At 33.7% G+C, this 15,579-nt stretch overlaps 1 protein-coding gene across 1 annotated transcript; it reads left to right on the top strand.

The window, feature by feature from the left end:
* Window positions 1–1,142: 1,142 nt before the first annotated feature.
* Window positions 1,143–15,334, top strand: LOC149408876 (uncharacterized). Its single transcript, XM_089650351.1, has 3 exons — window positions 1,143–1,380; window positions 3,605–3,775; window positions 14,355–15,334. The coding sequence occupies exons 1-3, from the start codon at window positions 1,143–1,145 to the stop codon at window positions 15,332–15,334; spliced, it is 1,389 nt and encodes a 462-aa protein (XP_089506477.1).
* The last annotated feature ends 245 nt before the right edge of the window (window positions 15,335–15,579 follow it).

Below are 15,579 nucleotides of genomic sequence, written 5' to 3' on the forward strand. Positions count from 1 at the left end.
ATTATGCAAATAGTCGCATATTTTTGTCATTATGTTGAATTGAAAGAGATTTTTTTTAAGAGCGTTAAAAACGGTAGTTGTACGTAAAAGTTTACCCACTTACGTAGTATAGGCGGAAGGAAGAAGTAAATACGGGCGCAGTGACATTACAAGCCAAAACCGCGCCAAATAACGCGTTTCGGTCGTAATTTGAAATGTGAATATTCAAAAAGTTGTTGAAAGACTATTCCTCTAGTAAAATTTTTTTGTTTGTGTATTCCAGTTTGTAATTTTGGTAAAAATAAAAAAAATTTGATTGTACCCTATTTACACAATAGATTTCTATGTAGTTATCATAAATAAGTAGTTATGTACCTATTGTCAGAGTGGTTTATTTATGATATTGTCTATCGAGTCCATAGAGAATAGGTACATAGAAATGTATCCTGGAATATTATTGTCATTGGAAAAAATAAAACATTAATTATATATATGCGCCGACTAAAGCTGGAAACGTATGTTATATGTTGTAGATCAGTTACCGAATAAATTAGTTGCGCTATCGTTAATTTATTTTTATATTTGTTTTTAAATTATAACCTAATATTGTTTGAAATTTATGTTCTCCGTGCCAAGTTGAAAATCCTACTGTGCGATTGGTTAAAATATATCGCAGGTTTGAATGGGCCAATCAGACGCCTAGAATTTGTGAGCGCGCAGCACATATTCTATCAATGATGGCGGGTTGGTATTTTTTCAAGCCCGCCGCCCGGACCCGAAACAGAAATGAGTAGTTATATGAGACGCTGTGAACGTATACTCGACCTTAAATTGAAGGAATTTTACGCTCGCCATTTTGTACAAATTGTCAGTTATTCTGTTAGATAACTGTTGAAATGCAAACTTATCCGAAAATTTGAGCTATCGCCAGTGTCTGTCGTAAAAGCGTACAAATAGAATATTGTCGAGTGCAATTTTTTAGGTTTTGTGTATGATAGGTTACGCAAATTTATGTGCGTCGTATTCGGGATAATTTGCTGTATAAATGTGTCATGTAATTTCTCAGTGACAAACCATGATACAAAACTTACGAGTGATAATATTAACGTATTCAGGAAGACAATATTTACATTTTTGTAATATTTTGACAGCACACACCTAGTATGGCAGAAAAAGCTAGTGCAGGCCTAAGAGCCTCTAAAAAGAATGAGCTTGCGAAGCCCTTGCATATCCAGAGGCTGGAAGCCGCCCTGGATATCGGGCCCTTCATGTCCTACATGAATAAGGTTCTTGGGAAGGATAACTCCAGTGACAGCGATACCGGCTCTGAGAGCCACCTGACAGAAGAAGAGATGTGTCAAGGTGATAAAATTATCCACGGAGTGGTCACTACTAAAGAAGGTATGTTTTATTCTTATTGAAGCTTTTCAAAATAATATGATATAATATTGTTTACATTATCAAAACCTATTTGGAATCGAACTGTTAGCACTGATAAGAGATTACTGGTCCTATTACCAACAGAATGCAAACAATATTATATTATTCTAAAATTATCTAGTAATTTTTGTGTAAAATTAAGTGCGGTGTAACCTAATGTAACAATTAGTCAATTATTTTATTTTAAAAAATAGTTATGGGGTAGCGTGAGATTATAATATGTTTTCATTTTTGATATTCACTACCGGCAACTTAAAAAAAGGGTAAAGGTTACGAATTCCGCTTCACTCTTAATACGCAATATTTTACTTTCAAATAAATGGATTTAGCTTTATTAATTCAAAACATGATTTATTATGTCGGGGGAGACGGAAAAATAAGCACTTTTAATTTTAATTTCGTTTATTAAGTCACTTACGCGATATGTCACACGAGATTTCAAAGAAACAAAATAATGTGACATTTGCCGGAAATACCACAACTAGTTATTTACCTAGCCAGTGCGCGGGTTAGGTACAGTACCTACCTACTAACTAATTCAGTTAAAGAAAATAAAATCTTGAAAATATTAAATTAATATATATATATAACCTAACCTAATCTAACTGTGATTTTCTATAGCAAAAAATGCCCCTTTAATAACGCCTGCTCGCGTCCCCTTTAGAGTTACATCCCAGTTTTCAAATAGTATGTGGGCTACGCTAGGTTTGTATAGACTGGTTTGTGATTTAATTCTAATACCTATTTTCCATGTTCTAACCTAACCTAACCTAAACGGAATACGTTTAATCACATTTTATTCTATTTGTTTGTTATTCGGGTTATTTTATTTAATTATCTGTTGATTATTTGTTATAAATAATACATTGACTTACATATTAATATGGATTAATTATACACGATGATATTATTTATTTAATATGGCAATACTATTTTTTTTGGTTGGCAGCAATATCTATGAAATATTTTGTAGGTATGAATTACGATATTATGAATATAATCCAACTCTTGATATGAACATAGTCGCTTTCGGCGGCGCCGCATACTAATTGACATATCGCGTAAGTGACTTAATAAACGAAATTAAAATTAAAAGTGCGTACATTACCGTCTCCCCCGACATAATAAATCATGTTTTGAATTAATAAAGCTAAATCCATTTATTTGAAAGTGAAATATTGCGTATTAAGAGTGAAGCGGAATAGGAGAAAATTAATGGTACTTTATTTCCCTAAATACCATAAAATCGAGGCAAATGCGGTGACAAAAAGTGTGACTTGTGTGCAGATTTGACTGTATTTCTTGTATTGTACCTGTCATACTAAGATGAAGTATCTTCTATGAAACATTAGCTTTTGTGTTTTTTTTAAACATTTTCTTAACCCAAAAGCTCGGTCCAGACATGTTCTTTTGTCCGTACCGTACCTCCGTTTCGTACCAGCGTCGCGATCAAGAACGCTAGTTTGGACGCCCGTTCGGTACGGTACGGTGGTACGGCATCTCGATACGGATAGAGGTACGCTCCGATCCATCGCGAGTCGGTTTTTCGGCCCGTTCAAAGGCGATACGGTACGGGTCTGCGCCAGTCTGGACGTGTTCGCGGCGTCTTACATCTTTCTCTGTTTTTGAACAATTCTAACTCCCACCAACGTCGCCTTTTTTGTTTTTTTTTCGTTATATTATTGTGAATAACAATGAAGGACGCGCAAGCAATCGTCAAATTCTCAAACACTTCCGCAGTCGACGACATGGTGGGAGGAAATGGACACGCGATGATCGCAGCGACGTTACGGAGATACGGGCTCTTGATCGCGACGCGGATACGAAACGGAGGTACGGTACGGACAAAAGATGATGCGTCCAGAGTTTTTGGATCGCGACGCTGGTACGAAACGGAGGTACGGTACGGACAAAAGAACATGTCTGGACCCAGCTTTAGAAAACGGGTAATATTTTGTAAATATCTCAAAGCCAAATAATTGACAGGCTTCTACAATATCAACGTTTTACTTAGGAATTTTCATTGACAGTATTGAATATGTTAAAAACTTCTAAAACCTAGCTGTACACACTGCTCATTTGCAGTGCACCCGAAGGTAGTCATGATTTCACTGAACTGCTATTGTTGTTCCTGAGGGTTAATTGAAGGAATAATAACTGTGGCTACTTTGCAGATACTGCACAGAACTGTTTGACTACCTCTCCCTTTCGGCCATCATCGACGGCAAGATTTTCTGTGTGCACGGAGGCCTGAGCCCCTCCATCCAGACCCTGGACCAGATCCGCACCATTGACAGGAAGCAGGAGGTGCCACACGACGGGCCCATGTGCGACCTGCTCTGGAGTGACCCTGAAGGTACTTGTAACATCTCACCAGTTTCAGCAGCCTGTTTTACTCTGTCAAAGTGTACACAGGATAGTTGCACACACAAAATAACTTAGACACAGACCTGCCCACAAGGGCGAGGGGAACAAACCAAGTTCGTAGAGCGGGGATGTGGCGTGCGTGTGTCCCTTTCAGTGATTTGTCAATTAATGAATCTGACAGTCTGTAGGTAACTTACATTGTAGTATCACTATTTCTTAGGCTTGCACCATAAGTCAAATTTGATTTAAATATAATTTTAAACACATTATTTGATTTAAGTCGACTTGGCGTCTTGCACCACAAAATTTAAGTCGTTAAATGCGTTTAAAGAACTGTCAAAGTTAAATACCCAAAAGCGGCTGTTTAACTGAGTTAAACGTGTTTAGCCCTACTCGTAAAGCAGTACTGTCAAAAAAAATAGGTTATCTCGTCGATTTCTGATTGTGTTTAAAATCTATCTCATTTTAATTTGTATTCACAATGAACATTTGGGATTTGTATTCTGACGATCATGAAGAAATTACTTTACGTTATTGGTGCAAGCCGCCCTAAAAGAAAGTCTGCTAAGGAATAAGGAATAAGTATTCCTTTTTCTATGGCGCAGGAATTCCTTGCTGAGTAATAACTGTAACTGCGTATCCCAAATGGAGAGAAAAAAGTTCAGCTTGTTTTCCAAAATCGTATATTTTGTTATTGTTTAGTATTGAAACAGTTTTTAGAATTACCTACCATTTTTTTCTTACTATCCATCTCCTTCCCTAAAAACAGTTCTACCCACATTGGACATTATGAACATTTATGTTGCACTAATTGTCGCAAATACCAGTCGAATTCGTGTCGTTCAACAAGAAGGTGCCACCTTAGTTTTTGTCGTCGTCGTTCACATACAAATACCAAAATAAATTCGTTGTTCGTTCGTCTCGTTGTGGAGGAAAATTCACCAGTGCAAGTTCATCGAGAGCCAGTATTTTTGCCCGGATTCATGGGAGTTCAAGTAGGCTGTTTTCCTTCTTCCACTTATTCCCGTGATATTCAGAACCAATTGAATGAGCTTATAATTATCGTTTTTTACAATTCACTCAAAGTGTAATAGAACACGCTTCATTGTTTGGTCCTCTCCCCGGATATCGATCTGGTTGGATATTGAACATCGGTTCAATTAGCCATTCAATTGTTTTTTTGAATATCACAACCTTGTCATCCATTCTCCTGTCTAAAATCTGTTTCAATAATTTAGAATCAACATTAAATAATAGAAGCATAAATTTAGTACCTCGAATATTGTCAATATTGTTTGCAAATTCGGTGGGTAATCTTAAATTTGTTACCTTCAAATTTGAAGTAGGTAGGTGCAATTATTTTTGAACATTGTCGTGTCGGTAAAACAGATTGTTTCGATAATCAGAAAGTGGCTGGTTTTTAAGTTGGTACTACTGAGTAGTCAGCTGTCAATTGGACGGCCATATTGGAATACATTGTTTACAAATTATCTAGCTGTCAAATAGTCTGTTGTTGTTTTTCGGAATTTTGTTTACTAAAATACTTTTCTTAAATCTGCAAATATGGCATCGAATGCAATTAAATATAAATTGGCAATTTTAGATCTAGAAAGTATTCGCGCGTCGGCGATTAAGGCTTTAAAAACATCGGATTTATCAGATAAGAAGATTTTTAAAGCACGTTTTTCGGATTTAACAACAGTTAGAGATAATATCGTACAGTGTCATATGCTTTTGGAATCTTCGAAAAAGGAGGAATCTGAAATTGCAACTTTGCAAACAAAATATTCTGAATTTCAAGATATTTATTACGAAATACAGTCACATCACAGTGAATTGTTTCCGGAAAACTTCGAAAATGATTTCTTCATATGAAGCGGTTACTTTGTGATGTGACATTATAATTTAAAATTAAACAGTAACTTTGTAAACATCACTTGTTTACAAAGTTACTGTTTAATTTTAAATTCGAAAATGATTTTGAAAATAAAAATGTTACTAAGAATTCAAATATTTCACTACCGAAAATTAAATTGATATTTTTTTCTGGAATTTCAACAGAATGGGTAAATTACATAAATACTTTTGATTTTTTTTTTTTTTTATTTATTCACATTTAAACCCGCTAAACTACTTATGTAGTTTGTCAGCAGGGACATAGAGACAACATTTATACACTCATAAGATACAATTTGAACGGTTCATAATTACATAAATTGGTTACATTGCAGAAAAGTTTAAATAGCAGCATAAAAGCCTTATATAATAAGCAAGTAAAAAATAAATGTATGAACAAATTAGTATTATCAATATAAAACATAAAAGCCTTATAAAATAAGCAAGTAAAAATAAATGTATGAACAAATTAGTATTATCAACAAGTACATCAATAGTTTCATAAATAGAGGTAGGTAGTCAGGTATTACAAAATAATTGTTTTTCCATTTTCTAAGAATATGAATTCCATTTCAGGGGCATCAGTATAGATCATTATTATCCAATAACCATTTCCTTAGATTATATTTAACATTAGCAGTATACATGTTATTATTTTTAATTGTCATTGGTAATAAGTTAAACATTTTGGGTACTATATAATTTAAAGTTCTTTCACCATATTTATTAGTACATTTCGGAACTACCAGTCCTTCATTTTGAGTGAATCTTGTGTTATGTTTATGGCAAACTCTTTCCCTATACAATGAATCAGACAATATAACATGTTGACTTACAATATTATAAAACAATAATCCTCTGACAGGTAAAATATTCAGAGACTTGTATATTAATTTAATGTTACTTCTGTGTTGATTGTCATATTTATGGATTAACAATTTTATAATGGAGTTTTGTAATGTTTGTATATAGCTTATATTAGTTTTACAAGAATGTCCCCAAGAAGTAATTCCATAACGTATAGTGGATTCAGCCAGAGATAAGTAGATTAACTTTAAAGTACTTATAGGCACGAAATATTTTATTTTATAAATCCTACCCACAATAGCTCGTAGACGTTTACAAACATTAGCAATTTGTACATCCCATTTCATGTAGCAGTCAATAGTAACACCCAAATATACATAACTTTTGACAAAATCAATGGTTTCACATGAACAGGGCTGTGCAACATTTTTATGTATGCAGTCAAATGTGTGTGTATATAATGAAGGAATTACATTACATCTGGCGTGTGGAGATCTGATGTGCATAATTTTAGTTTTTTTGGCGTTTATAAAGAGGCCTGCATCATGCGACCATTTCAGTAGGGCAATAAAATCATGTTGCATAAGGTTCATTGCAGTAACCAGATCTTCGTCCAGCGATATTACGAGCGCCGTATCGTCTGCATATACAAAATGTTTAACAAATGAAAACAATTTTCTCATAATTGAGACATAAATAATATAAAGGGTTGGCCCTAGAATTGACCCCTGTGCAACACCTGTTGAGATATATTTTCTTTTGCTAAATTTTTTAAGAATTTTTACTCTTATTTGTCGATCAGTTAGTAAATTTTTTAATAAAACTAGCAGCTTTCCTCTAATTCCTATTGCCTCCAGTGTTTCTAATAGTTTATTTGTATCAATGGTATCAAATGCCTTAGAGTTATCTATGAATAAAACCAAAACTTGTTTTTTTAGATTTAATTCATAATTTATGTGATTTGAAAATTCCTGAAGCAGCATTTCCGTACTTTTTTTCTTTTGAAATCCATATTGGTTGGGATCCAACAAAGAGAAAGATTCTAGATATTTATTAAGTTTTATGGAAATGTATTTTTCAAGTATTTTTTCTAGGGCTGGCAATATGCTTATTGGCCTATAATTTTGAATATCTGTATGTTTGCCCCCTTTGTAAATTGGCCTAATGATGCTACTTTTTAGTTCATCTGGTATTACTGCTTGCGATAAAATTAAATTGATAAAGTGTGTTATAACAGGCCCTAAAATATTAATATGTGTCTTAATGTCAAACATTCGAATGTTGTCAATCCCTGGTGACTTTGAATTGTTTAATTTGCTAACAATAATATTGATTTCTTGGCAGGTAGCTCTGGGTAGGTACATACTATGTTGCACTTCATTCGGCCTGACGGTCGATGCTAAATAATCACATTTATGTATCATAGAGCTAACACTATTTGTAAAATATTCAACAAACTTATCTGCTACGGTTTCTTCATTATTCGTATTTAACATATATTTCGAGATTATTTCGTCACAACTACTTTTGGACTTGCGTCCTAATAATTTATTTATTTCATCCCAAGTTTTTTTTGTATTTCCAAAATAATTTTTGAATTTATTGTTAAAAAAGGTAGACTTACATTTAATAATTTCTTTTGTCACCTTATTTCTGAAAGTTTTATATTCCAATTCAAAGAATTGATTGCTAGGAAAATTCTTCCACCTTCTGTACAATGAATCTTTTTTTTTATGTTTTCTAAGATATTAGAAGTTATCCAAGGTTTTATTGACAGAGGTCTTTTTTTGGGTTTATAATTCATAACGATTTTACTCTGTTCATACAAATTCTTAAAGTTGTTTTTAATTTTACTATATAGTATATTGCAATCTTGTTCTTCAAGCAAGGAGTGCCACTTAAAATTATGAATGTTTTTGTCGATTTTGTTTTGCGATAAAAACGAAATTCTTTCTCCGTGTTCTGGGGCTTCTTTCCTTGCACTATATTTAATATTAACTGCAGTTAAAAAGTGATCCGCTATAGTAATATTATTACATACACATGAGGAAAGAGAATCGCTTTGTTTACATCCACTGTTAAATCGGACAAATATGTGGTCTAAACAAGTACGAGTAACTTTTCCTGCTAAAACTGCTTCTCTAGTTACGTCACAAATACATTTGATTAAATAATTATCCGACATTATATTTTCATATGCCATAATAATAGGGTTTTGACAATTTAACAAGTCTAGATTAATATCTCCTATAAGTAAAACATTTTCTTTGGGGCTTATAGTATGCAGAATGGCAGATATTTCATTAAGAAATTGTGGTTGGCTAGAGTTGGGGGGGCGGTATATTGCTATGATGTTTAAAATACTCTTGTTTGGAAGTGTCATAGAGCCATTCATTAATACATTCAAATAATGCGTTAAATCCTGTACAAAAAATGCATTATTTAATTAGTAGTTTATCTGGAGAAGCATTTATTTGTGTTAAACATCTTCCGATTTCGGAAGAAAATTATATTGTTGCCTACAATTTGTTAAAGGCAAGATTCGAAAACATTCGGTTAATAGCAGATACCCATATAGAGTTAATCTTATCATCTCAAATTGTCAAAGCCAATGATAACTTGAGGAAATTTATTTCAATATTGAAGGAAAACGTAGCGGCTTTAATGGCATTACATTTTCCAGTACATGAATGGAGTTTCCTATTATTACATATTGTTTTACGTAAATTACCAAAAGAATTACGTATTGAATTTGAGATTCAAAATAAATTGGAAAAAATACCTACATTTGACCAATTATTAAATTTTTTGGAACAACAATGTCTAGCTAAAGAGACCGCTTTAGGCATTTTTCCGGAAAATCTGTCGCAAAAGGAAAGCTTCAATAAAAACCTCTCGAAATCATATAACACTAAAAATCGTTCGAATAATAATAATAATATTAATTCTTTTGTATCAAATGTCGAAAATAAATGCCTTGTTTGTAAATCGTCACATTATCTGATAGTATTAAGAGAGTGGTATATTTATGGTATTAATACTTCAGCGTCTGGACGGTGTAGGCCCTCTGATTGGTCAAATTTAAATTGTCTGTTTCGGTTAAATTCCGCCAACTTGAAAATGACACGATTTCATACTAAAATAGGATCGCCTCATAATAATACGAGATTTCTTCAAAAGCATCGTTTCTCCTCATATAATTTTTGGATAATATCAAAGAAAATATGTTTTAGAAAGTTCATAATCCATTGGATTAATTACATTACAGTGAAAATTATCCACAGTTACGTAATTATGTTTGACGTTTATAAAAAAATCACGCGATCCTTCAATGGCCGATACGCACGGCTTTAGATTAGATCGTCGACAGAGCGCACCTCTGGCGGTCTAAAATCGAACCAAATGAATGGCGCGAATATTTAAATATGCAGCTCACAATATTTGAGTACTTACGATTAACAAGCAGATTTCTTCTGGAAGTTTATCACTTTGTAATGGCATTTTTCATTATTATTTATATTTTTTTTGTTTATTAATTATATCTGATTTTATATTGACATGTTTTCTAATTTCAAAATTATTTATTTGCGATGCTTTATATCCTGAGTGAAGTATTTTAAGACCTGAATTTTTTATCGAAAGTGTGATCATTATTCAAAAGATGATTTGCAAACTCAGATTCACTATTTCCATTTAGAGCCGTGCGATATTCTTTAGTTCTGACTTCAAAATTTCTATTGGTTCTACCTTTGTAAAAGAAATTACAATCATCCCAGTTGAGTTTTTAAACTCCTGATTTTTTTTGTTCAACTGTCATTCTTATTAAGAATATATTTCTTCATTGTTATTAGTGTAAAACGCCAGTTGAATAGTATCAGGATTGTTTTTATATATAATTTTAGAAGTATTGTTATCCACAAACAGAATTCTACGCCATTGTTTATTTCTATCTTTAGAAAGACCGTTTGAAGAGAATATGTTTAATTTTTTTATTTAGTATTTCAACTATCAATTTATTAGAATAACCGTTATTAAATGCTATTTGTCTTATGGAATATTGTTTTAAGGTTGTATGCTATTTGTTTTTTTCAGGTCTTAACCCGGAGGCTGCCGTGCGCATCTATGTTTGATTCAAGATTCCGGGCCCTCGCTGCCGCGCGCAATCATTCGTGATTTTAATTTTATCTTGCGATATCTCGGAACTTTCTGTATAGATGGCGCAAAACTCAGGCTTAAAAAATAATTTGAACCTTTATCTAGCGACATCTCTACACAGATGTGACAAATGATTTTGTTTATATTATGAAAGACCTCGTCAAACTGGAGACTACAATATTTCCCCTCTCAGTGTTTGAATTCCCCGCGCGCGCGTAGTTGTGTTAGTGTATCACGTGGTTCCTTCTTATCTCGACGGTTCGCGAATACTTAGAATCTGCAACGAATCGTGGTTCTAACGTTATTATTTTAACAAATTGTTTTTATTAAGTGGTCATATTTTTAGTGCAAATAAGTTTTGCGGTAATCAACATGTTTTGTTTTTTTAAATGAAATAAGTTGTTATATCCGCCTTTCGAGTGAAAAAGTAATAATATACATTTTATTTTAATTATCTGTGTTTAGAAACTAATTATTGTGTTAATTTGTCGTTTTTCCTAATATTTTTTTTTGTGTAACCCTCCATCATGGCTCGACGCGACTTGTCTGATGACCAAATAAGAGAATATTGTCTCGATTTTATATCTGTTAAATTCTTTTACTGTACACAACACAATAAAAAATTCAGGTATGAGCTTCCCCGATTATCAGTTATGTGTGATAAGACAAGTAATCGCAAAACACCACAAAAAACTCAACTCTACTCAACTCCTCATTCGTCTCATCATGACACACCATTACGTCTGCTTTCAAAAGAGGTTGTAAACATCAAAACAATCCAAGCCATACAGAGCCTGCCATGTTTGTGCGAATACAAAACTTAAACAAAGCCGCAGAAAAATGGCTCGATATGTGTTCCCAGTGTAATGTGGCATTGTGTATTCATTCTTGTTTTAAAGTCTACCATTCGAATAAAAACTATTAACATAAATAATACGATAAGAAACTGTAAATAAAAGTTTAATAAATAATGAAGTTTAAAACAATAATATTATCACAATTGTATCGTGAGAAATTTAATGGTGAGCCGTTGCAGAGGTCCCGCTTCGGAGACGTGAATACTGATATTACTATAGTATGTCTGTATGTGTTGGTGAGATTACTGATTTGATAATGGCGGCGGGTCGAAGTTTGTTGATGTTTCATAGATAGTTTTTATTCGTCAAATAATGCATCAATTCATAAAGATATCTTGCTTAGACTTTTATAAAGTGTAACGTAAACAAGTTTTTTTTGTTTTGGTAATAATTTAGTATCTCTAAGTGCTGAGGATAATAAATAATGAGGCGATGTAAAATATTCTAAAAATCCTTGGCGTGGGAGTATCTACCTTGTCTTTACTTTCGGGCAGGAAAAGGGTTAAAATACTTCACTATAAATAATATATAAATTTTGGAAACGAGGAAACATGTTAATATAAAAGCAGATATAATTAACAAGAATTTTTTTATAATCTCTCTTTTAAATATTTTCCCACTCAACTGGTCTTTCCCGTCTAACGATATTGTAATTCCTAATTATTATAAACCCAGCCTACTCTTACCCCTCCCCCCTCCCTCCTTCCACTTCTTCTTTCCCAATTGCAATCTATATTTAATTTTTGACTTCGGTGTATACACAATAAAATGTAAACATTATATTTATTTATTTATTGGACAATTTGCATAGCGCCGCTTTTGTGAGATATCACCTCAGGGGCGCTATATTGTAATAATCTACCTTTATATATAGATTTTTACTCTCCTGATGATGTTGTATATATAATCTAACTTTAAACTTTATTAGATACAGTAACAGTTGTAGGTAAAGAATTACCACCAGTTGGAGTAAAATTAACACCTTTTAATTAAACCGACTTCTAATCTCATCGCACAATTACCCTCCTTTTATTCATAAACACGGGTACAATAATCAATATGTAATAATCTATTATTTAAGTCAACTTTGTTATAACTATCTTTAATTGTGACAAACTAAACGATATTGATTCAACTTATAGACATTGACGGTTGTAACACATATTTAAGCACTGCAAGTCTCCTATGAGCTAATTATATTAGGTACCTAAGATAACAGTTAATATCAGTTGTAGACATGTAGTCAATAGGGTATTTTCACAAACTAGGTTTACCGTTAAAAATATGTGGAAGATTTAAAGTTTAATTTTCTGATTATGATTATCGCACTAAAAACGTCCAATTTTAATATTTTCATTCATAATTAATGATTTTAAAAGCAGCCTAAAATTGGGCAAATCCGAACGGACCATGATTGGTTGACCGAATCATGACGTCACGCCCGCCGACTGTCAACATCATTCATTTCTATGAACGCCGAGTCGCTGTCAGAAGGCAAAACATTATTTGTAGTTTTTACCGGATATATTGATTTATTCAAGACGCTTGTGTTATTTTCTTATAGTAATTTAATAATATTGTGTAGTTATAATGACTGACAGCGGTTTTTTACGTGCTCAGTCGGACAATTTGCCTAAAATAGACGCTATAATGATGGCATCTTTTATAGCTGGGAATAGTGATTTTTTAAGTGCTGAATTCAGAGGTTTTAAAGCGACAAGGTAAGAATAACATATTGTATACACACTAATCCTATATGTATTTCAATATTTCAAAAACATGCTAACAAATAGTGTTTATTTTGGCCCCTTTTCATGAAATTGAAACAAGACAGCAAGCCTCCTAACCTCCGTGACAGAAGATGCTCTGTAGAACATTGAACATTACAACCGCATACAAAGGTTGTAGATTAATAAATTTGTTCTCATTGTAATGTTAAATGTCAAATCTGCAAAAAAACATTCCCTCCTGCCTGCTGATAATGCTATGGTTTGGTAGATTAATGTTTTGATAAACAATATTATGTATATTACAAATCAGCACGGGAAAATTATGGAGACAGTGCAGTGGGATATGTCCAAGTGAAACGAATTGACAATATTTGCACTGTGAAAGCTCGAGTCACTCCGGAGCACAAAATCAGAACAAAGGCTTACACAGTAACACTGATTTGCAATGAAGTACTGGAGGTTGTAGATTCATGCAAGTGTGAAGATTGTCCTGCATCCCAAGGTTAGTTCCTAATTTGTGTATTCTATTCTACTCTCATTTTTATATCTACTAGTCTCCTTCAATGGAAGCAATCTTCCCGATATTATTTCCATTGATATGCTCGGTGTAACTCGGTGTGACCAGCCCAGGTACTGGGGCGCCATCGAAGACAGAGTCAAGTTAGCCTCTCAGAAGCTGTGCGTACGGTACAGGACCCATAGATACTGCAGATAGTACACAACTGCTGACCCTGTTATATTGCAATCTTTAGAGCACATGTGTTAGGTGGGAATGCTATCCTTGTTCTACTGTTATTTTAATGAAAGATAGTCCGATGGACCTAGTGTTACTGATCCCTTCGGCATTGGTTCATAGTCGAGAAACATGCCAAACAGGCGCCCCACATTTTTACACGGTTAACATTTGTCACAAGAGAAGGGGTCGTTTCTAAAACTCATTCTTAAGTTCAACAGCTCGGCTGAAGAATGATTTGCCGGTTTCTATGTTTCTTCCCTCCGACAACATGGATCCAAGTATGCAGTTAATGTTTAAAAATGTCTGATCCTCAATCTGCAATGGCGCCAAATAAGCATACATTCAAAATAAAAGTAACTTAATTTTTGCATCTTCTCATTGTTCCAGGTGGCTGTAAGCACGCACTTGCCTTCTTATCATGGCTCCACAGACGCAGTGAGGAACCTCCAAAAACTTCAATCCAATGTTATTGGAAACGCTCCAAGATGGCGGGAATAGGTACAAGCCTGAAGTTTATAAAAGCAAAAGACATGGGGACCATGGGACATATGGATTTGCCAGAGGATGATGGGAGTTTCGCAAGAGAGCTGATAGATGCTAGCATTCACATAAATACACAGTTAACTAAGTTTTATGCAAACCCAACACCTCTTGAAAATCTGTCAATCCACATCATGGAATGTAATTTTTTTGGAAATAATATGGGCTCCACACCCGGGGACTTTATTGAATATTGTAAACAGGCAATGACTGTTGAGGCCTGTCAGAAGGCAGCCTATAAAACCATCGGCCAGTCTGACAATATACTATGGCATAACTTACGTTACGGTAGGGTGACGGCATCAAAGTTTTATGAAGCGGCTCACTGCTGCACACTAGACGGGTCACTAGTTGAAAGTATTCTCGGTGCTAAAGTCTTTGAGACTAAAGCTATTCAGCGTGGTAGAATCCTCGAAGAACAAGTCTTAAAAGTAATTGAGGCTACTAATAAAATTAAATTAAAAAAGTGTGGTCTCATTTTGAGTAAGGAGTATCCAATTTTTGGTGCTTCTCCAGATGCTTTGGGAGAAGATTTCATTGTTGAAGTGAAATGCCCAGCGAAGGAGTCGACAATGAAAAACTACCTAACCGATTCCATGGAACCTACTCCCAAAGTCATGGCACAGATGCAACTACAAATGCATTTTGCCCGGAAGCCAGCTGCACTTTATTGTGTTGCTAACTATGACTTTGAGACTTCTAAGAAAGTCATACAGTGTAATGTGATGTATGATGAAGCATTATGCAAAGAACTTATTATTAAATGTACCCAATTTTGGTCCAATGCTATATTTAAAAAACTTAAATATAAATGGGTAGATGTGTGACATGTACATATAAAGTGTTTTTATTACCTTCCTTGGATTCCTTCTCATTACTGATATAACCTTTCAATTGAATATAGTGGAACATTTTTCAACGTATAGTATGTGGATATACTATATGTATAGTAATAATCTAAGTACTTTTATTTAGGTGAGTAAAAGAAAAACTATATTTCAGTAGAAAACATTATTTTAATACTTAATACAGTAACGTAGGTTGTATTATTTATTACACAATGTTGATACAT

The sequence above is a fragment of the Hesperophylax consimilis genome, unplaced genomic scaffold, assembly GCF_061612785.1.
Source record: "Hesperophylax consimilis isolate HC1 unplaced genomic scaffold, BYU_Hcon_1.0 scaffold_46, whole genome shotgun sequence".
NCBI lineage: Eukaryota > Metazoa > Arthropoda > Insecta > Trichoptera > Limnephilidae > Hesperophylax > Hesperophylax consimilis.